The sequence below is a fragment of the Salarias fasciatus genome, chromosome 20, assembly GCF_902148845.1.
Source record: "Salarias fasciatus chromosome 20, fSalaFa1.1, whole genome shotgun sequence".
Classification (NCBI taxonomy): Eukaryota; Metazoa; Chordata; class Actinopteri; order Blenniiformes; family Blenniidae; genus Salarias; species Salarias fasciatus.
Genome location: NC_043764.1, coordinates 24884393 through 24906632, shown reverse-complemented (window position 1 = coordinate 24906632; position 22240 = coordinate 24884393). Strand labels below are relative to the sequence as shown.

The window sequence follows — 22240 nt, the reverse complement described above, 5'->3', positions numbered from 1 at the left end:
GATACACAAGCAACAACCGTCTGTTACATGCTTTTCCATCAGGTGACTCCCGTGCTCCAGACTTCTTCCCCGAAAGATGTGCCATCGGGTCATGGGAGCAGTCAGAGGAAAGTGGGACGCTTCTCCGTAACCCGAGCCGAAACCAGGAAAGAAGATAGGCAGACTGATAGCTCCCCAGTGTCTCCTGATCTGGAGAGGGAGAGGAGGAGATCTCGGGCAAAAGAAGGGGATAAAGAAGAAAGTAGAAGGACTCCGTCTATGGCCCACCTGCCTCGAGGGGTCGGGCACAGCCACTCTCCGCTCGGCAGCAGCGATGATGACGACGAAAGTGAGCTGGAGGATGAAGAGCTGAGAAAAGAGCTGCATAAGCTCAGGGAGAAGTAAGTCGGCGAGAGCAAAGGTGATTTGTCTCTGTGTTCCTTTAACTTTGTTTAACAAGCCTCTTTCTCTTTAGGCACATCAAAGAGGTGGTTTCCCTCCAGGCGCAGCAGAACAGAGAGCTTCAGGAGCTGTACAGACAGCTGCGCTCGCTCAAAGACCAAAGGCAGAGTCTGCCTGTCTCCCTCTCCCGGACGTCTCCTCTGCCCACGGGGCCTCCTGTCCTCTCTCCCCGCAGGCCCCGGCCAGCCAAAACCAAGCTCCGGCCCCGACCTCACTCTCACATGGACAACAATGGAGTTACACACTCCGGTAAGGCCTTTAATGAGTGCTTTCCTCCTCGCTCTTTCTTTTTATGTTTGTCTCTCTGTGTGCAATCGTTCTTTGTATGTGTTGTTTAGGGATTCAGCAGTCGAGTAGTTTCTCGGGCGGCGAGCAGAACAAACTGTCACTGTACTGCAACCCCGAGCATCACACTACACTGCCTGCTAAAAGAGGTACAGTCTTCCAGAATAGTGCTCAGTCGAGACAATACATGCCCAATAACACACGGTGGTTTGACGGGTCGTCTTTCCACAGATCACAGTCCTCTGAGAAAAAGCACATTCACAGATGAGCTGCACAAACTCGTTGATAATTGGACGAAGGAGACTGTGGGCCCGGCCCCGTCCAAGCCTTCTCTGAATCAAATCAAACAGATTCAGCAGGAGCTGGGAGGCTGGAACCAGTCAACAGAGGTAAGAAACCAACTAACATTTACACATGCCACACTGCAATTCACAGAACATTAAAAAATGACATTATTTATGGCCACATGGGTAATTTATCTTGTATCAATAACGCAGTGATGATGTTTTTTTAATATTTTCAAAGAAAACACTGGCTGTTTTATGGCATTATAAATAGATGACAAAATGAGGTTAGACAGCATTGAGTCAGTTCTAATAAGCAGTCTCTGCTGGCAGAGTGCTGCAGCGCCATGAAGTGTGGACAGATTCCAGAAGAGATCTGAGTGGTTGCCTTTCTTTCAGTAAACAATCAGACAACAATCAGATGACACAGGCGAGATGCTTCCCTGCAGCAACATTCAGAATATCAGCCGTGAGAAGCAGGGTTTTCTGCAGCCATCATTTGTTAAATTTGATTTTAAAACTTCCAGTTCGGCAGGTTTAGGATTTAGGTTTTTTTCTATGGTTGTGTTGACACTGGGAATTTTTGAGTGTCGTTTGTGTCAGGAGCACAATAAATACTGTCTTATGTTTTCTGGATTCTTTGCCATTTTAATCGCAGGCCACTCAACCTGGTTGGTTTCCAGTGGCTCAACTAAACCCGCAGGCACAAGCGACCCCTGCCAGCATGACTGTGGCAGCCCCTCCGCCGGGAGGGGGAGCCCTGTCCACCCTGCACCCTCCGGGACCAGCGCCACAGCAAACGCACATGGCTCCAGTGCCACAGATGCAGCAGAGTTTACACCTGCATCACCTGCAGCAGATGGCCTACCAACCCTCCCCGCTCCGCCAGCAGATGCAAACAGCCGCTCAGCCGCTGTCACAGACACAGCCCGCCACCCAGCTGCCCCACCCACCACCACCTCAAAGCCAACCGCTGCTGCCTTCCCAAATGCCCTCGTCACCCGTGTCTACGGCCGCGCCGCTGCTGCCGGGCACTGGCTCCGCTGCACCGGCAGACAGCGGCGCCGCTGCCGGCGGGACGTTTTGCTCCTGTTCCTCGCCCTCCTCCACCTGCTCCTCTTCATGCTCGACTGCTGCTCTGCCTTCCAGTGCCAAAATTCACCCAACACCCCCCACCTCGACTCTTCCTCTGGGACAGAAATGAAGCCAAGCGAAGTGTGAGGTCAATGAAGGTCCAGGAAATGGAGATACCAGTGGGTCAGGACGTAAAGCGGATCCATTCAGAGTATTGGTTTTTTGTGTATGCGTGGGAGTTGTGACTGCAATGAATATATGAGTTCCAGTGTTACTTCTGGATGAGGTGGGAAATGAATGTGAAAGTCAGATGATAGTTTTTAGCATGTACAAACTGAGGGTGACACAGCAGCCGGGGTTTGTGAATCGTGATATGTTCGGATGTTGAGATGTATAAAGTCTTTAATGTGTGAGTGAGTGCATTTATGAGTGTGGTTGAGTGTTTATGGATTATCTGAGTACATATCACTTATGTCCTTGGACACAAATTAACAGTCATGTTTTCGCTGGCAAACCAACTCAGCTGGACCTGAAATCTCCCCAAGCCGAGACAATGAGGACAAAATATTTGACAGTGTTGACATTTTTTGTTTAACTTGTCAAAGCTTACAGTGAAAGGACTATCAAGTTTAAAAGTGCAATTAGTAATGGTCATCAACATTGATCAGCACGTATTGTATTGATTTGTCTGTAAGGCATATGATATTTTTGTAGAAGCACAGTGATAAATACCAAGCTCATACAGGATTTTTCAGGATCTTTTAAATGTGAGTCTACAGCACAGAAAGCTTCAGTGGACAGAAATGAACAACAGCACGTGAAACAGTTTGACCCCAGTAAGCCTGATCTGGCTTCCTCTATTACCATGATACCACCAAATACCTTGAAGCAGCGCAGCATGTGTTCGATTTGTATTGTTCTTTTTGTTTTCTCAATTAACCTGATCAGAGTATTTCCTAATGTGGTGTTAAGACCTGCCATTTGAATTCAAAGAGTTCCCAGGTACACTCAGGCCGAGGCTGCATGACTATACCACTAGCTCGTCTGGCCTGAGTGCAAACTGCTTGCACTTGATGTATTTATACTAAAGAATTTGTCATTTACTACCAGTAATCAAGGCTAAATTTACTTGCAGTGAGACACGCTCTCACATTTCACAGTTTTGCTTTCAGGTTGGAATTTGCATATCGAAATATATCAGTGTCACGCTCAGAGGAGGATAATGAAAAAGAAAAAAAAAAACTGCCAAGTTATTATTGATTAGTGGGAAACCATGTGGGTTAATCCCATATTGCCTTTTAAAATTACTGCATTTTGTGAGTGTGGGTGTATATTTTTAATGTATGAAAAAGCTTTGTGGTAGTCCCATGGTATACTGCATTAAAAACTGCATCCCTGTTTCTTTCATTCAAATGGAAATGTTTCTGCTGCCAGTGTTTTGGACTTCAAACACAAATGAGATCTTAGGTCACATACCGGTTGTAAGTGTGCTGTTCCACACTGTTGTGTGATCCTCACTTGCCTCTTTTTCCAGTTTTGTTTGGCGTTGTTCAAATTCTTTATTACAACTGTGAACTATCGAGTCCTTCACCATAGACTGCCTGTGGGGATTGACCAGAAAGTAAAACATGGGCCATAACTGTGCATTATGCACACTTTGAAAGGTTTACTCAAGTCAAAGCTGTTTTCCATTCCTCGGTTTCTAAAATCTCATCACTATTCGATAAGCAGAGTAAAATATCAGCAGACAGCATTTTACTGGTACATCAATATATTTAGCCATACACGCATTTGACCATTGACGGTCAGGAGTTCATGCAATTTTGGTGTAAAAGTAGCTTGTAGTCAAAAGCGGCATTTCTGTTTTAAGAATGAAAGCGGGACTGACACTGAAAACCAGAGATTTTACAGAAGGTAAAGACCAATAAGTGTAAGTAAAACACACAAAAAAAGAATGATTAAAGGAAAAATGGCCCGTGCTAAATGGTATGGCTGCTGAGAAACTGCATAATTTAGATTATGAATTCAGCAATTCTCTGTTTTTGTTGCTTTTCAAGACTTCTCACATCTTCACAGAGATGTAGTTCATTATTAGTAAAGGTGAGATACTGTGCTGTCACGTCTGATACTAACATGTATCTAACAAGCTACAGCTTAATGATCATGACTCATGATACGGAGCTTGCTTTGTCCTTGAAGTGTTACCAAAATGTTATCTAAAAAAAAAAGATATAAAGATTATTTTTGTATTTTGGAATGAGGTTGTATAAATTGTAAAATTGTGTTCTCATCACTATAAATCAGAGGTTATATGAAACTAGAAAACACTGGTTTTCATCCCTGTTTACATGGGACTCCCTGCTTTGATATACCTCTCTGAGTCCGGTCTGTCCCGGGTTATTCAAGATCACATTCAGATCATATGTGAACATTTTTGACTTCTTATTTCAGCTTTGAACCACAAAAATTATATATTTTGTGAAGATGTCAGATGAACTAACCTCCCTGCTGAACTGCAGGATGATACGATATACATGAACACTAATGAAGCAAAAATCTGGGGAGTCCCAAAACGGCATGACTGAGAACCAATGAGAAAAGTACATTTGGGCAAAAAAAAAAATCATGATATATATATTAAAAAGAAAAAAAGTATGTTGCTGGTGATTTAGCCTCTGTAAATTGTAACTAATTCAACTGTTGATTTTATTTATGTTTTGTAACTAATCAAAATAAATGATGTTAAACATCAGATTACAATTTTATGTTGTTGTTTTTTTCTCTCTCTCCAGTTTATTTTGACTAACTGCAATTCCAGTCAAGACTAATATGCAGCTAATGCTGAGAAATACTTTGGGTGTTTGACTGACACGCTGTACAATACTTCTTAATCAATATCTACTGAAGACCTAGAAACAGGTGATAGGTGTGTGTAAGCCAAAGCCTTATGAAGACACACAGCAGTTACGTCTGATCCAGAAATAACTCTGAATACATAATTAACAATGAAATAACTCTTCAGTTATTTCGCACATTATTTGATGTGAATTGGGCCAGAACAGCAAAATTATGCAGCTTTATTTCCCGTTTGTTTTAGCGTGAAGAATAAACAATGAAAATGGTAATGTCATTTTCTATTGGGGACAACCTGAAGGCAGGGTGGGTCCCCAGTCAAAAACAAAGGGACAATAAGTCATGTCAGAAACAAATGGTGAGGCAGCTTTTAGTTCCTCCACCTGTAAAATAAACTTCCTGAACACCTGAGGACTGCTGATACACTCACTTATTTCAAATCAGGCCTTAAAACCTAATTATTTGCTTTCCAATAAATGACAGACTTATTGTTTTATAACTTTTGTCTCACTTGACCGTCCTTTTTCTGCTGTTCTTTATTGTTTTGCTTTAACATTTTTCATAATTTAATGTCTTCATTTCTTTGTAAAGCACTGTGAATTGCCTTGTGTCTGCATGGCACAAGAGAAGTAAATTTGTTTGACCTTATTTTTTAGATTATATAAATACAGATTGAGATTGATTTCTTCACTTTATATAGGCTTCCGCTGATATTTTTGAATAAGTATTCAAGAGTAAATCATGGTTCCAGTTTATACTGATCTTCTACACTTTTTCTTTTTTCTTTTTTCTTTTTTACCGTTCATCCCTGCTTTTGACTGCCGCAACTTTATTGTCCACGGCTCGGCGGACAAACAGGGAACAACGGGTTGACGTTGCTGCCTTTGAAATGGCGTTGATGCGGTTAAATGCGCCGTTATTTGTTGTTATAGCGCTCGCTTAGAACCGCTTGTGGTTTTAACTTTTCGTGTCCAGCGGTAACTTGTGGACTCGGTTTAGCTCTTTGGGCATTAAAAAGTTGAACAAAAAAATGTGGTGAAAAGAAATTGTTGTTAATTGACGTTGCATAATAAGGCCGTAAGCCTCGAGCTTGCGTGGGGATTACAAACGGCTTTTGGACGTCGGGCCCAGCTGCTGCTACACATCGGTGAGTTACTAGCTTCGAATGCAACCACGTTGTTTTGCAAGAAATAACTAGCTGTGGTCCATGTTTTTAGTGTTTGTTTGTGTAAATACCTAACGCATTCGTTGTAACAAGTATACGTTGACAGCTTCACGAGTATTTTGATTTCGATGCTACACCGATGCTAACACGTTAGCATACGTGCTAAAGGCTAAAGTGTTAGCATTACAATATTCACTGAGCACAGTGTTTACAAACATCCAACGATACCGATTGCTGCTGTTTTGCACATGCAAAAATATTTTCTATTTCATAACACATTTGCTTCATATTTATTTTGCTTAGTTGTCCTATATTTACATGCTTTTAAGAGTAATGCTGCGAATACGATACGTGAGCTACTTTTGTTATGCAGCGACTTGACTGAACTTTTTTCCACTTGCAGCCGTAGTTCGTTTAAGTGGTTTGTTTGTAACTCTTATCATCTCCGTGCTATTTCAGCATTGGGATCACGTTTACTCTATTTATACTCTTATTTCTGTATTTTAACAGGACTTCAGCAGAATCCCAGCTGTCATGACTGTCATCTGCAGGGATCTGGAACAGAAGTGACCTGAGTTCAGTTCAACAGTAACTTTGCTCTATTACTGAAGAATTGTAGCCTTTTAGGTTTCGGAAGAGTCTTTCCCACCTGAGTTGGATTTACCACACAGACTGTGAACATGGCTTCGGTGCCGGTGTATTGCTTGTGCCGACTGCCATATGATGTGACACGCTTCATGATTGAATGTGACATTTGTCAGGACTGGTTTCATGGGAGGTAGGTTATTTTCACATTGTTCCACTACATTGATTATATGTCAAAAAATGTGTGTGTTGTGTTGCATTATTGTTGACGGGTCTAACATGTGGTCTTTGAAAATAATAAATTGGCTTTGCACATATGTTTTCTGTCTAGCTGTGTTGGAGTAGAAGAGGACAAAGCGGCTGAGATCGACCTGTATCACTGCCCCAACTGTCAGGTCACACATGGTCCTTCAGTCAGTAAGTTGTCACATTTTGAGTTAACTTCATGCTGGATTGTGTTGTGTTGTTTACAAGCATGCACTTTCTCAATATTATTTCTCCTCTCTACTGGTTCAGTGCGTAAACGCAGAGGAAGCAATAAACAGACAGATGGAGGGACTGCTGCGGGAAGAGATCCGAGTCGGCCGGTTAAGACGGGCAGTCCACAGTTTGTTCGAGAACTACGAAGCCGCACATTCCCCAAGTAAGTGTCTCGAAATGTCATGCAAAATGCTTTTCACTAAATTACACACTTCACCTGCAAGATGTGATGTGAATTATCTTCAGTTAGTGTTTAATATAATTTGATATTGTCAATATATGTTTTCTTTGTTTTTGTTAACGTTATTTTTTTTTTGCTGTAATTAAATCAGCAAATATTCTGAGTTGACGATTTGTTAATTTGGTATTTTGTTACACATCGATTTATCTGCTTTGTGTTATTTTTCCAGTGCGGATGAAGTCTTGTTGAAGCCATCAGGTGCTCAACTGACCGTTGAGTTTCTGGAAGAGCATTCATTTAGTGTTCCTGTCATGGTTCTACGGCGAGATGGGCTCGGCATGACTCTTCCTCCATCATCGTTTGGTGTCAATGATGTAGAGCACTACATCGGTGAGGCCCTGCTACACACGGTGTTGAGTTTAAAGCCATAGATCTCAATTATTTGTCTGTGCATTTGACAAGTTAATTGTCCGTTCAATCACTTTGTTGAATGAAGGGAGCAATCTTAATGACTTTTGTTTCTACTTCAGGTGCGGATAAAGAGATTGATGTGATTGACGTGTCTCGTCAGTGTGACCTCAAGATGCGCTTGGGAGACTTTGTGGAATACTACAATAGCCCCAACAGAGACAGAGTGCTCAATGTCATCAGCCTGGAGTTCTCTGAGACCAGGTACATAAAAAGACAAAGCAGATATTCACTGTACTGATGGTTCTCTCTGTCATTGTAATTTATTGTGATTACCAGTCACCTAAAGCAACTGTGTGACTTTGATATATATCATGAAAGATGTGTCATCTTTAATGATGCATTTGTTTTGTCTCAGGCTCTCTAACTTGGTGGAGACCCCCAAGATTGTTCGGAAGCTGTCGTGGGTAGAAAACCTTTGGCCTGAGGAGTCTGTTTTTGAACGTCCGAATGTGCAAAAGTACTGCCTCATGGGAGTGAAGGACAGCTACACTGATTTCCACATTGACTTTGGAGGAACCTCAGTGTGGTACCATGTCCTGAGGGTGAGAGAGAGAGCATCTTTTAAATTTTTTTTTTTTTTTTTTTTGAGTATCAGTTTTCTTTTTCATTTAAAAAGTACATCTTGTCTAAACCTGTTTTCTCTGTGTATCCTTCAGGGTGAGAAAATCTTCTACCTGATTTCTCCCACCCCAGCCAACCTGGCGCTGTTTGAGCGGTGGAACTCTTCATCAAGCCAGAATGAGATGTTCTTTGGCGACCAGGTTGATATGTGTTACAAGTGTTCGGTCAAACAGGGAAACACCTTGTTCATACCAACAGGTAGGCGAAGTCTGACCCAGCGTAAAGCAAATTCCAGCTGCTGTCCACTGATTCCTTGACAGAAAATGACACAAAAAATGATAGAACTGTCTGTCCTGCCACAAACTCATTGTTTATTGCTGCTTTTACAGAGACTCAATAATTTTGTCTATGAATCTATGAAATGATGTTAAAACGTAGCATATCTGTTGGTCTTTCAGGGTGGATTCATGCTGTGCTGACTCCAGTGGATTGTCTAGCCTTTGGAGGAAACTTCTTGCACAGTCTCAACATAGACATGCAACTGCGGTGAGTGCTTTCTGCTCTATATTTAGGATCTTCAGTAGAACAGATGTTTTATGCTGTTCACAATGGCTCACAATTCAGAGTCCAAAAACATACATCTAACCACTTTGAATATGTATTCACGCTTCCGTTATTCCCACTGATACTGACTTCCATTTTGTCTCACTCTCTCATACACACATTACTGTCTTTGCTGTAATTTCACAAACAAAGAAAACGTTATTGTAGTTGTACATTTACTACATTCTTAAGATTGTCTCTATATGGTCAAAATGACTCATGCTCTTCATCTCTGAAAGTCAGTCTTTTCGGTTTGCTGTCGTTACCATGGAAGTCTGACTGTTGTGCTTTTCTCATTTTCAGAGCTTATGAAATCGAGAAGAGATTGAGCACAGCAGACTTGTTCCGCTTTCCAAACTTTGAGACCGTGTGCTGGTATGTTGGAAAGCATCTCCTCGATACCTTCAGAGGTGAGACACTTCCATCAGTCTGATGCTGGTCATGTTGTGTTCAGTGTCTTCAGTACCTTTGTACCTTCAGTCGCCTGTGTTTGCTTTAGTCAATCTCACTATGTGTGTGTTGTATTATAAAAGGTTTGAGAGAAAATCGCAGACACCCGGCAACGTATCTGGTTCATGGAGCTAAAGCGCTGAACAACGCCTTCCGCGGCTGGACTCGTAAAGAGGTGAACTCTTATTTGTGTATTTATGTGTTCATATTTTGGTCTTTGATTCAGGAGTGTCGTAGCTAAAAAAACACCGGTACTTTATTTTTACCATTTGATAGCCTTTGCTAGTTTTACTCCTGACTTGAGTTGTCTTTCAAGGTAAGATTATGAACTATTACGGAATGTTCCACCAAATATGATGGATTGACTGATATGTATTCACATTTAGATATGTGACAAAACAAAGTGATATATTTCATCCAAAATTTAGTTGCAATCAATATGCATGCAATACATAGAAACAGAGGCAGAGTGCTAGTGTCTGACATGAGGTAGGTTTGTTAAAGAAAAATACATTTATTTGGATTTTGTGTTTCATGTAACTGGTGATGTAATTGATTTTCTGTGTAGCGTCACTGTATTTTAGTGTAAGAACTTTCTCTCTGCACCACAACTGAGGGGACTCTTTTTTTTTTTTTTTTTTTTTTTTTTTTTAAGTGAAAATGTGTTGCCGTCCACAGCCATTGAAATAGATCAATGTCAAAGATGTAGCTTTGTAAAATATTATGTAAGATGTCTTATAGTTGTCCTCCTGCATTCAGGCTTTACCAGAGCATGAGGGGGAGATTCCAGAAACCATCAATACTCAGACACTCGTCAAAGATTTGGCCAAGGAGATCCGCCTGGTTGAGGTAAATACACTGGCATCGGGTATTGAAAGTTTGTCACAGTACATGTGACGTGCATGCACATATATATTTATTTTTCCCTGTTACCGATATCTAATCAATCAAAATTTCTGTCATTGTCAGGATATCTTCCAACAAAACATTGGTCGCTCCGGACCTCAGTTTCCCGGCTCCCCGCTGTCCAAAGCTCCTCTGACCACCTCTCAGAATTCAGGACGCCCGCCTGGAAAAAAGAAAGGACCCAAGCCCAAGGAGGTGATAGGGGGTCTCGGACCGCCGACAACCAAAAAGAAGAGTCAGAAGGCGCTCATTAAAGCAGAGGCAGGAGAAATGGACCTCATTGAAATCCACACCAAACATACGCTGAAGAAATTTCAACCTGGCAAAACCAAGCACAAGAACAAGGTGTGGAATCTGTAAACCTGTGAAGCAAGTTCTCGTTCTTCTTAAGTCTTAGGTTTTGCAGCCTTTCACCCTGGAATGAATGTTGTCTTTACAGCTGGACTTGCCATTAGACGAGTTTGAAGGGAAGATCAATAAAAGCAAACTGAAACTTGTGCTCACCAATGGAAAAATCCAGGGGTAAGCTGCGGCGGCATTCAGAGCACTTGTTGTTACTTTTGTGAGTTTTCGGGTGTAATAAGTCTTTTTACTTGCTGTCTCTGGCTTTAGTAAGAAGGATGGCAGCAGCAACGGTGCAGGAAGTGCTGGAAGCTACAAGCATCTTGCCGGAGAGGGTTCCAGTTTGTCTGACCTGGAATCTGAAGACGAGCTGCAGATCGACGAGACTCCTCCTCCGCGACGCAAGGCCGCCGGGCCCAGCAAGAAGAAGAAATTAAGTGGTGAGAGATGACGACTCTGCTCGAGAATGTCATGAGTAAAGAAGCTTAGTCAGGTCATAGATTTAGTGTGACACAGTAACAAACACTTGCATTCCTTCAGGTCTTCCGCGGAAGCTGCCGAGAGCCAAACCCTGTTCTGACCCGAATCGCATCAGAGAGCCAGGAGAGGTGGACTTCGACATTGAGGTGAGACATCAGTTATTGGGGGCAACAAATATTAAAATATCACAGTATTGACTATACACACCGCATCTATCCTGCTCTATGACACATCAGAGAATTTATATTCACCAGTGAAAGTGCCAGAAACAAACCTTAAAACTACCTCAAGGTGTCTGTAATGTATGTTAGTCTGAGTATTTAATCAGACGGTGTTTGAGGGAAACTCATAGTTTGATCTTTAATTACGGCCCCCCTCACTACGTCCTCCCCTCAACTCCATCAAGCCATTTTACCACAGTCGCAGTTGATTCAGAGCGAGTTATCTATCGGCTCAGTAGCTGTCCTCTTAGATCTCACTGCAACTCGATCTGCTGTGGCCAAATCCTCAGGGGGATGTAGGCAAATAAGGGTGAAATGTTGTTGGTAATCCCCCTCTTTCACAGATACTGTTGCCTATTTGTATTGCAAAGTGGAATGTTGTTCAACTCCTGGCCCACTTCACAGGAACCGAAACGGTCTGTTATAATGGTGGCGAGTTACTCTTTTCAGGTTACAGTGTCTCGCTCTCGTCAATATCATGCTCTCTGTTGGAAGCCAAACTGAGCTACAGCACCGATAAAAGCTGAATATATTTAAACTGATTTGAGAACATTCTAACAACATCAATACTGTATATTGACTGTCCCAGTTCAGATCAGGACTTTAAAACTTTTACTTTGTTTTGCTGGTCAAACATGTAAAGTGGTCACATCGTGCTAGAAGCATTTCTGTTTCTTCTCACTGAGGCAGGTTGTGTTTGGTTTGTTCAAACTAAAATACCAGTTCAGTTCAGATGTATTTATTGATTTTTGAAATGATTTGGTTTATTTATTGATTTGCTCCTCTTTACATGTTTCTGGTTTTGTAAGCTTTGACACTTTGCTCTGTGCTGTAGTGATATAAACTCAATATAACTTTTAATAAAAGCAATAAATGAGAAAATTAAAAATTTCTTTCTTAACCAGTGAATCTCGTGGATTGACTCGAACTCATTTTAGATCAGCGTCATGAACTGTTGACTACAGAGGACAGGTTATTATCCTGTGTGCGGTGGTAACGCTGCCGTTTCTCTGGTTTGTCTTCAGGAGGACTACACCACCGATGAAGAGGCGCTGGCTGCTCATGGAGTGAAGGGTGGTGCAGGAGGCATTCTGGACTTATTAAAGGCCAGCAAGCAGGTGGCAGGATTGGACCCTGCATCTCTCAGGTGAAAAAGCCAAAAATATCAGTGATGTTCTCATTTCAGTTTCATAGTATTTGAAACAAATCCTCTTTTTTTTGACTGGGACAATAGTTTTGAATTAAAATAAAATGTCAGGCTCTACTGAATTCAAAGCTTTTGATTCTCAGTTGATTGATTATTCAACCGTGTGAATCTCACAGTGAGGAAGCCCCAGCTTCTCCCAGCACTCGTGATGCCATCCAGGGTATGCTCTCCATGGCCAACCCCCCTTCCTCCTCATCCTCCTCCTCCTCTTCATCTCCCTTATCCATCTCTGGAGGCCTGACGGAGGGCTTAGGGGTCGTCAAAGAGAAGGGCGGCAGGGCCGTTTGGGTGACAGGGGGGGTCAAAAAGACCAATCCAGAGAAGAAACCAGTCATCCAGCGGCCTGGAAAACGCCCCATCAAGCGACCAGCGCGCCACCTGAGTGACGAGGAGAGTCCAGATGAGCAGGAAACTCTGGGGACGTGTTTTAAAGATTCAGACTATGGTGAGCTGCTGGACAAAGGCCTTAACCAGTCCTGTTGTTGATCAGTTTAGAGGTTCAGAGTTTCTTAATACTTGTAATTGTTTTCAGTTTATCCATCCCTGGAGTCTGATGAAGAAGATCATGCCAGCAAGACAAAGATGAAGCGGAAGAAAAACTGGGACGACACACCGTGGAGCCCCAAAGGTACCTGAATTTCACATGGAACATGTTTTTTTTTTTTTTTTTTTTTTTTTTTAAGCACTCTGAAATTGACCTCTGAGCACTTCGTTTCCTTCCAGCCCGGGTGATGCCGACCCTTCCAAAGCAGGAGCGACCTGCAAGGGAAGGCGCTCGAGTGGCCTCAGTAGAAACCGGCCTGGCAGCAGCTGCTGCCAAACTGGCACAGCAAGTGAGTGGGTTCACACAGCATGTTGATCTGAGTCTGTCCGTTTGAAAGTATTGAGCAGAAATGATGGTGTCTGTGTCTTTTGTGTTTTGTTTTTTTTAATTTATTGGTTGTAATTCAGGAGCAGCAAAAGCCCGCTAAGAGGAAGTACACCAAAAAGCAGCGCCCTCCTGCTCCGGTGGTCACTCCTCCCCCCGTCCCCGCCGAGCCGGCCCCGCCCTCCCCGACACCAGCTCCCGAGTCTGCGGCGGACGGCAGCCCGGACAGAAGGATGGATTATTTCTCCGCCAGTCTGTTGGACCATGAATACACGGCCGGGCCGGGACCCTTCGGCCCCGGGGGCCCCAGAGGCAGCGGCGCCATGGCCCCCGGCGTGTTCCTCACTTCACGGAGACCCTCCCTGTCTCCGCAGAACAGCAGCTCGCACTCCGGGGCGTCCCCCGCCGGTTTAGCCAGCCAGGGTGCAATGGGAGTTGGTCAAGGTGAGCATGAACTAATCTGGCTTCAGTAATCTTGCGTATCTGTTACACTGTATGTCATTTTTACTTTTTTTTTTTTTTTCTTCACTTTCAATTTTAGGGAAACGTCCAAAGAAAGGACTTGCAACTGCAAAACAGAGACTTGGAAAAATCCTGAAAATTCACCGCAACGGAAAGCTCCTCTTGTGAGAGTCGATGGATAACGTGGCTGTAGATTTAGTGAGAGTGAAGCGAAGGCCTTAGTGAAGTCGGCCTGAAGGAAATAGAGATAGTAATCTATATTTTGTACTCTAGAAAAAATGTTTACCGTTTTACTTGTCATCAGCCTCATCAACCCTCTGTTGTCCCGGACCAGTTGCTCTCACCAATTCCCCTGATCCACATCTGCATTAAGGTACTGTCAGAGGCACAGCTGGAATTATCAGCAGCAAATTGACTAATTAACCCATTTGACATTGGCAATGAAATTTTAGGATGAACAATAAGTCAACATGAAGTTTAAATATTTTTTTTTTAATTTGTAATACATTTTATTGTTCAAACACTTTTAAAAGAGAAATAAATTCTACTTAAAGAATGTATGGTATTTGTACCTTCCACGATCCCATACACAAATACTCGTGTGGATGCCGACACACACTTTCTTGTCTTTTGTTCCATTTTAGTTTTAGGTGGCAAAACAAAAGGCATCAGTTCCACTTGGCTCACAGTGTGTTTGACAAAACAATTCCTTGGAGGAATTTCTCCTCGGTGTTTGCATGACATGTTTTCATCCAGACACCGTTGCTTTCACCGTGGAATCAATCACCCTAAATTAATGCCAAGACAAAAACAGTTTGATCTTATTTATTCATTTCATATTTATTTCACAGAGCAGCGTTTTACCGTCTCTTCTCCCAGGTTTTATTTGTTCCTACCACCTCACTGTCCTCTGTGTTAAACCACTTACCTGGAAAACAATTTATCCACTGCTTTGTTAGAATTTTTTTTACAGTTTTCAGTTGTCATTGTAAATATTTGTAATATTTGTAATTTATATAGCTACATTGGAAAAACTGAAAAATCTAAAATAAAGAGACTAGTTTCCTGCATGTTGCCACGGTTCGTGCTCTAGGTGTCGGCAGCATTCTCGGGTCAGATCTAGACATGTGCTTTCTTACCATAGAATGTACTAGTAATCCAATGTGGACAGAGGTGTAGATTTAACTGTGTGAAAACATTGTGAAGTTGCAGGATCTGAATTGTGTAAATAAATGTTGTAATTTAAGTTCTTTTATAGTTCAAAAAACTCAAAACTTTCGTAACATAACTTGTACATGATACATTGCTGTACTTGGGAAAATATCTGAAATAGTCCTTTTTTATATTTGTATGCAGTAACTGTTATGCTAAGTTCATGTTGTCTTGTTAGTGGAATATCAGAAGTGTGAAGAAAAAAAGCCCATGTTAAAGTTCATTCATTTAGTTTTCTATCTGTGTTGATATTCACTCTTTTGTTGATGTGTATTGTGTGCTTTAAACATGTTTAAATACGACCCGGAAAAGATAAAAAAAAATTACCCTGGGCAAAATTTCCTTTTCTTATTTGAATTTTTTTTTTTTTTTTTTCTGACCCTTAAATTATTTGGAGTGTTCGTGCAGAAAGTGAATCTGTATCAGATTTATTTGCCCCATTTGTGCTACACTCACACATCTACACAAATATTTCTCTCTTTTAGCTGATGGGACAGGGTGAGAGTCAGTTTGGTTTAGTGTTGATCAAACCTACTTTGGGCTTTGTATTTTAGTATATTAATTGGTACTATTACATCTTTAGATATTTATAAAAAAAAATCAGTTAATTTCACGTATTTTGATAAATATACACTCTGGTTTAAAAGCAAACAAAAACATGTAATCGTGTTCAATATTTTACTTTGAAAGATTGTTTTGATTTTCATGTGTGCTTCAGCTGAAATTTTAGCGAGTTAATAAGTTTGAAATTTTTCAGTTTATATATAATGACTAAACTGATGGTCGTCAAACATGTGGTCCAGGGGCCAAAACGAGGCCACAGAGTTTCTGGTTGATTTAGTTGATTTTACAGTAATGAAACATGAGTCTACATGAAGTGAAACCTAGCCTAACTCATTGATGAAATAACATTACTGTACTGTAAACCAGGGGTGTTAAACACAGGGCTGGTTGGCCAAAATCGGCCCTCAAAAGGCTCCAATATGATTCCCAAACTGCCAAGCAAATAGTAAAATGTTAAGTGGATTTTTTTTTCCCTCCTAAGAACAACGGGAAACACTGAGACCCAAGCTGAGATATCAAGGATGCTTCCTTGAAAGATAGCAAACTGGCATTAGTGTCAAAGCCATTTATAAAAACACGCATAATATAACAGCGAGTTGTTTTTTTGTTGTTGCATTTCAGTGTACTAGTATAAATCCAGGTTTAACGAAACCTTCAGGTGCAACCTGAAGGCTTTGTGCTGAGATTAGAATCATTTTTAAAAATAATTGGTGTTTCAAAAATATGGACATTTCATTCACGTATACTCTGTGCCACACACACACACACACACACACACAAAAAAAAAAATCTTAAGCTATTCTGGCACTAGGTTGCCCATCTGGTCCACTCGAGATGAGATCGTGCTGTTTGTGATCCCTGAACGACAATGTTTTGGACACCTCCAAGTGCTATACTGTAATTGTGAATTTGTTGAAAACATGCACAAGAAGATATTAAAAATTGCATAATATAGAAAGTGCACTTAAAATACATGAAGAAAAATATGTACCTCTTATCCAAGTGCTTTCAGCGGCTTCATCACTGGATAAAGGACACTGATTCAGGTTGTTTTGAGAATGTTTCTAACACACGAAGGAATGGTGTTGCCTCACAGCTGGAACATCTGGGTTCCAATACTGACTGGACCTGCCCATGTGGAGTTCACCAGCTCTCCCGTTTGACAGCCTGATGTGTGGTTGTCTTGTCTGGTTGTGTCCAATGTCCAATGTGGCAAATGTTAAGTGTGCCATGGCCTCCAGGGGGTGCCAAAAAATCACCTTCAAAATAATTGTCTTAGAACTTATTACTGTAATTATCTCATAAAATGGAAAAGCTCATATGGATTTAAATATGAAGTTATGCCAAATTAATATTGATAAAACCAAATAGATATTTTAAGTATAAAAAACGTTGTATATAGTTATTGTATAGGGTAAATGTTTGTTTTTTATTATATTTGTAATTTATAACATGTAAATGTTATTTATTCTATGAATGAAACCAATACAACCATATTTAAATCACAGATGGAAGAAGGCCTCATATATAATCTCTCCAAAAGCACCACATTGGGGAGGACCGGCTCTGATTGTGGCATAGATTAATTAAATTCTGACTGTACTATTTTCAGAACATTGAAAAATGTTGCACCCCTTAAAATCAAGAGCTTCATAACTCTCCCATGGGGGTCGGGGCCTCATGATTGGGAATCCCTAGTTCAGGTGACCCCAATCATTTTACCTAATTACTATAATAACTGTCTATTTAAATGGAGATTAGTTATTTGTATACATTTTTACCCTTGTCTGTCTGAATTTCAGCAGAGTTTGGTATTAAAGTCTGTTGTGTTGCATGTATGATCAGAGGACTGGAAATACGAGTTCACCATCTCTCCGTCAAGCCGCGCGAGCATTGTTTTCCTACAAGGGAGTGCCCCGCGTGAAGGCACGAGCAGGTACTCTCGCGAGATCCGGACTGTCCTACCGCTCGCCAGTGCAAGATGGAGAAGCGAATGTAACACGCATCCGAGGTAGGCACAAACACCCATTCGGCGCCCTCGACGTGGGTTTCACCCCTCGGCCGGACGGCATTTCTGCGCGGAGGCAGCGGCCGTTCCCGGCGCGGGTTCGTCACGGCGCCGCGGGCCGCCGAGCGGCGTCTTTTTGAGGGTAACGTTCGGATGTTCTGCAGTGTAAACCGCCATTTTTAATGTAGCTCTGATCCCACGGAGGATCGTGTGCATTGTGCGGGGCTCTGACGGCTAGCGGGCTAGCTGCGAGAGGTCCCGCACAATGCACGCATCGTGTGTGCATATACATACACGCACACGCGCACACACTCCAGTGCACTGTAATGTGTATGTGCGCCTCTTTACAACCAGTTCCCAATTGGTGGTTACTCTCTCTCTTCTCAGCTATCCAAGCCGATGATTGTTGAAATTTATGAGTTTTCTTGCTTATCTTAAGCTTTACAATGCTCGTTATCTCAGCTAACGTTACTAAACTAACTTTGCTTATGTTAGCCATGGTTGTCCTAACTAGGAATACGCAGGTGGTGATTTCATACTGTATCATCAAATCAAACTAGTTACTTTTAACAAACCTACACCTACAAACATGATTGTTTGAAGCAGAGAATTGTGTTGAGTGTATGTTTGTACCAGGCACGGGTCGAGCTAAACTTTATTGTGCTGAAAATGTTTGATTTAACTTGCTTGTTGTAAGTTTCCCCACATTAAATACTCATTTGATCACGTGAAGCTATCTGAGGTCAAAGCAGACTGAAGTTTTCGTTTAGGTGTGACAGGCAGACGGTTACTCAACCCACTGTTTACTAATCTGCCTGACAGATAAGTGAGATTGTTTAGTCAGTCGTCTGTCATTTGTTCTGTTATTAAATGTCCATGTTAAACTTGGTGCTCAGAGATTTATATTTTACTTAAATTTACTGAATTATCAAAACGCAAAACGGAGCCCATTTTTACGTGCACTTACGATTTTATGTTTTATTTAAAAGAGTCAATGTGCATATAGTTAACTCAGTGAAATATAAATGGTTGTAGGAAGGAACATGTGTTCAACAAACGTTCACACTTTTGGTTTTGTTTTCTCAACCAGACATGAACGGAAAGAAGAAAAAAAAAAGACTGAAGCTCAGTTCACTTAAAGTTGGCGTCTTTAAAGCGACACTAAGGAACTTTTCAACCTTAATAAAACATTTTAATATCTTTTGTGATGATACATCGACTTACAATGGGTTGAATGACCCCTCTGTCACGGGCTGAGGGCGTCAGTATTGCTTTCACTTGGACTAAGAAACTGTGAGGAGGGTGGTAGGAACCCAGCACACGGCATGCGTCACATTATGATATAACATTGTTTAGCCACCATTAGATTCATTACCTCGTCGCTATCCATCCTTCACACAGCCACTGGAAACAAATGTAGGCGAGTTCAGTCTGACAGCATGCCACCGGGAGCAGCATTTTACGACGTCACACACTAGTCCTCATGGGAACTGTAGTATTCCTTTAGGCAAAACACTACCGCTTTTGTCCACTGGTGCCGCCAAAATCAACGGAAACTGAAAGTTCCTTAGTGTTACTTTAATAGCCGAGTAAAAGATGTAAACAAGACACCTGCCGAACAGCTACTCTGATTAATTTTCAGACACATAACTTCCATGGCTGCTCTGTGTATTGGGTAATTGTAATAAAATGCACATCAGCCAAGAAGCAACAGCTTATAAAGAAATAAAGGAATGAGAGCCACACTGGGACTTCCTTCACTGCGCACATTAAATACAATCTGCTGCTGGGATGTGGTGCTTCGGAAGCACGCCTGTGTTTGCTCTTTTCAGAGGTTTTTTTTTTTTTGGTCCAAGCTGTCTTTATATTTAATTAGAACTGGTCTCCCTTTGTGGTGCACACCAGAGTTTGAGTTAATGCTACCACAAATCCATCAGGTTAATGCAGTAGATACAGCAGAGCTTGTTTTCTTTGGATAAACTGGACACATCCAAATCGACAGTAAATTCCCTGTAGTTATTATTCCAGTTTGGTGCTGGTAAATTGGTCGATCTGGAACACACTCTGGCATTGATGTTGAATCACGTGATTTTAAAATACTTCCTTGTCACTTACACTACAATTCACTTGCAGTAGTCTTATAGACAAGCCAAATCAACATAGCTGAAGGTATTTAAATGTAAATTTAGCAAAGTGAGTCAGTATGAAATACATGAAATGTGGACAGTAATTGTTCTGTTTGAGTTCTAGTAGTTGTTTTGTCTTGAAATCCTGCAGTGCAATCCTTTTGCTGGCAAACAAAATGTAATGTTGATCAGCTGTTTGAAAGAAAGTGTACAAGGGTGTGCCTGGTTTTGGTTTTGAACCCCAGATGAAATTTGGATCAACTGATGTAAAATTCTATATATTTCCATCAACTTTGTTACAGAACCAGAATATAAAAAGATCTAGATATATTTTCACAGACCTTGTTACAATCTATTGCTGTACTGTCAAGGATCATGGAAACTTAAGAACATTCTGTTTGGTGTGTCAGACAAACACAGCTGATGTTTCACTTTTGATTTGATTGCTTCTGCCACGGCATGTACAGACAAAGTTAAAATGGCTACGACTCAAACTGCGTAGTTTCATGGCAGAATTATCGCTCCACTGATTTTTACAGTGTTGGCTTTGGAAGTACAATTATTAATCTACACCCTGAAGAATAATTCACATTTTAAAATCAATGCTCAACAGGACCCGGAAGACTCGCTTGCTGATCACTGACAAACTGTAAAGCCCCAAAACACGAAAGGCAGACCGTTTCTTAGGGTTGGAAACATTTGTGTCAGGGGCAAACAAAGTACATCAAGTACAGTTCTGTGTTGAACTTTCACTTAAATATAAGATTAAAAGTTAAATACTTAGTATCTGTAATGTTAAAAGGTGGCATCATTTAAGTTTAAAGAATATGGAACTGTTGCATTTTCAGCTTTGACACGAACAACCTGCTTGATGTTTTTCTTTCACCTAATACGTCCTCTGTTTTGTATTTTCAGGTTGTTTAAAGAAGCTGCACAGCGAACCAAGGATGAGCATGGTGGAGCTTTTGAACCAAAGCAGTTTCTGGTATGTGCTTCAAGTTTGGTTTTGGAATTGTCTGAAGCTACTAACACAGAAAACACTTTCATGCATTAAAAGAGGATAAAATATACAATATCCAGTCGACCACTGCTGATTTCATGAGACAAAAACAAAGCAATATTTTTGACGTGGACTGAGGGATATTGGCAGAATTTCTGGGAGCCGTATCAGTTCCTTTGGTCCACAATGATCATTTTACCCTCAGTAATATCCCACAAAGCGCCAAAGCACTTAGGTCGGTTCAAAGGTTAACATGCTCTCCTCACAGAGAAATTAAGCTTGCACATTCTTGCCTATACATGTTGCTTTTTTTTTTTTTACCTAACTGTGGGGATGTTTTGTGCAGATCTTTGGTAGTTTGATCTTTCTTCCTATTTGTTCCTGATGAGATTCACTGTGATTTACATCAGCTGTAGTCGACTGTTAAGGAATATCTAATGTCTCTGGTGTAGAATAGCCACTGAATTCAGCACCACTGAGATAAACCCAGGCTGGCGTTCATCATCAGCATTGCACACCTTTTATCAAACTTGCATGCTGGATAATTCAGCAGTTTTAAGAAATGTGCTTTTGAAATGTGGGCTGGTTTTTAATGCATGACTACTTCTCGGTGTAGTCATACATTACCAGGTGTCACTGAGACTTATAAATGTTATTTTATAGCTCTACTCTTTATAGCTTGGTGGACGTGTTTTGCAATTTCAGTAAAAAAAAAAAAATCATCTATCAAAGTAAATAATGCTTGTACTACTGCGCTGATGATATATGTTACAGACGGGATATGTGTGGGGATGCGCTTCTCCGACGGCCCTTTTCGGTCGGCATTAATACGCATTAATACGCACTGCATCGGTCCAAACAGTGGCCGCTCAGTTCCAGCCGAAGCGGCGTTCACTTTTTGCACACTACCCGGAGTCATGATGACTGTGCCAGCAGCCAGTGCCTATGTGCTATGGAAACAGGCGCGGGTACATTAGCAAACCGGGACGGATGAACACGTTTCCTCGTCGATCCGGTAGCGGGTGGATCATTTCGACCCGAACGAAAACTTAAAAAACCAGAGTCGCAGCGTCACGTTAGAGCAGTCGGAGAATGATTCAGCGACTTATTCCGCGTTTCAGCCCGCTGGTCAACTAACGCCTGCTAGCCTGCTAGCTAACGCGTGCCACGGCTGTGTGGCTGGAAACAGGCTGGCCCGAGCCCGAACAAAGTGACTGTACCATTTCCAGGTATTTCTCACACTATCGTGTCTTTGTCGCCGCTCACCGAGTGCCGTTTGCGGTTTAATTTTCTACTCCGCGCTGGAGTGCGGTTGTGCGGGCTTCAGCTGCGGCCTGCGCAGCCCCGACCTAAATTAGTCAAGAGTCAGGTCAGGACAGGATGGTGAATCTGTGAAGTCTGCAGTGACAGC

The 22240-nt window shown here is 41.6% G+C and overlaps 3 protein-coding genes across 21 annotated transcripts in view; all 3 read left to right on the top strand.

The window, feature by feature from the left end:
- The window catches only part of wnk3 (WNK lysine deficient protein kinase 3), a 37355-nt gene extending 32652 nt beyond the window's left edge, over positions 1–4703 (top strand). For both annotated transcript variants that reach the window (XM_030119555.1, XM_030119557.1), the window contains 5 exons: positions 43–380; positions 455–690; positions 780–875; positions 958–1115; positions 1669–4703. In XM_030119555.1, the coding sequence (XP_029975415.1) occupies positions 43–380; positions 455–690; positions 780–875; positions 958–1115; positions 1669–2214 (1374 nt within the window). In that variant the 3' untranslated portion in view covers positions 2215–4703. The remainder of the gene's footprint in view (positions 1–42; positions 381–454; positions 691–779; positions 876–957; positions 1116–1668) is intronic.
- Positions 4704–5797: 1094 nt separating this feature from the next.
- Positions 5798–15199, top strand: phf8 (PHD finger protein 8). 2 transcript variants are annotated; one of them, XM_030118628.1, is made up of 22 exons: positions 5798–6084; positions 6613–6880; positions 7019–7104; positions 7204–7330; positions 7578–7738; positions 7879–8020; positions 8175–8361; positions 8476–8638; positions 8839–8926; positions 9287–9393; positions 9517–9608; positions 10193–10282; positions 10403–10684; positions 10779–10861; positions 10952–11121; positions 11222–11307; positions 12408–12529; positions 12706–13034; positions 13122–13217; positions 13313–13422; positions 13541–13901; positions 13999–15199. In XM_030118628.1, the coding sequence occupies exons 2-22, from the start codon at positions 6783–6785 to the stop codon at positions 14085–14087; spliced, it is 3069 nt and encodes a 1022-aa protein (XP_029974488.1). In that variant the 5' UTR covers positions 5798–6084; positions 6613–6782; the 3' UTR covers positions 14088–15199. The 2 variants fall into 2 exon arrangements, with proteins under 2 accessions (XP_029974488.1, XP_029974487.1); XM_030118627.1 differs by having other exon boundaries at positions 7198–7330.
- A 2463-nt stretch (positions 15200–17662) lies between these two features.
- The window catches only part of huwe1 (HECT, UBA and WWE domain containing E3 ubiquitin protein ligase 1), a 37460-nt gene continuing 32882 nt past the window's right edge, over positions 17663–22240 (top strand). For 13 of the 17 annotated variants that reach the window (XM_030119603.1, XM_030119601.1, XM_030119600.1 and 10 more), the window contains exons 1-2: positions 17663–17706; positions 20745–20814. The gene's annotated coding sequence lies outside the window, so the exon portion shown is untranslated. Of the gene's footprint in view, positions 17846–20744; positions 20815–21743; positions 22059–22240 lie in introns of those variants that run through there. The other 4 variants (XM_030119614.1, XM_030119613.1, XM_030119598.1 and 1 more) reach the window with 3 other exon arrangements.

Coding starts and splice junctions, on each gene's coding strand:
- phf8 (XM_030118627.1), top strand. CDS start 6,783: ATGGCTTCGGTGCCGGTGTATTGCTTGTGCCGACTGCCATATGATGTG. Junction 6,881..7,018: donor CAGGACTGGTTTCATGGGAG/GTAGGTTATTTT, acceptor TTTTCTGTCTAG/CTGTGTTGGAGTAGAAGAGG. Junction 9,394..9,516: donor TCTCCTCGATACCTTCAGAG/GTGAGACACTTC, acceptor GTATTATAAAAG/GTTTGAGAGAAAATCGCAGA.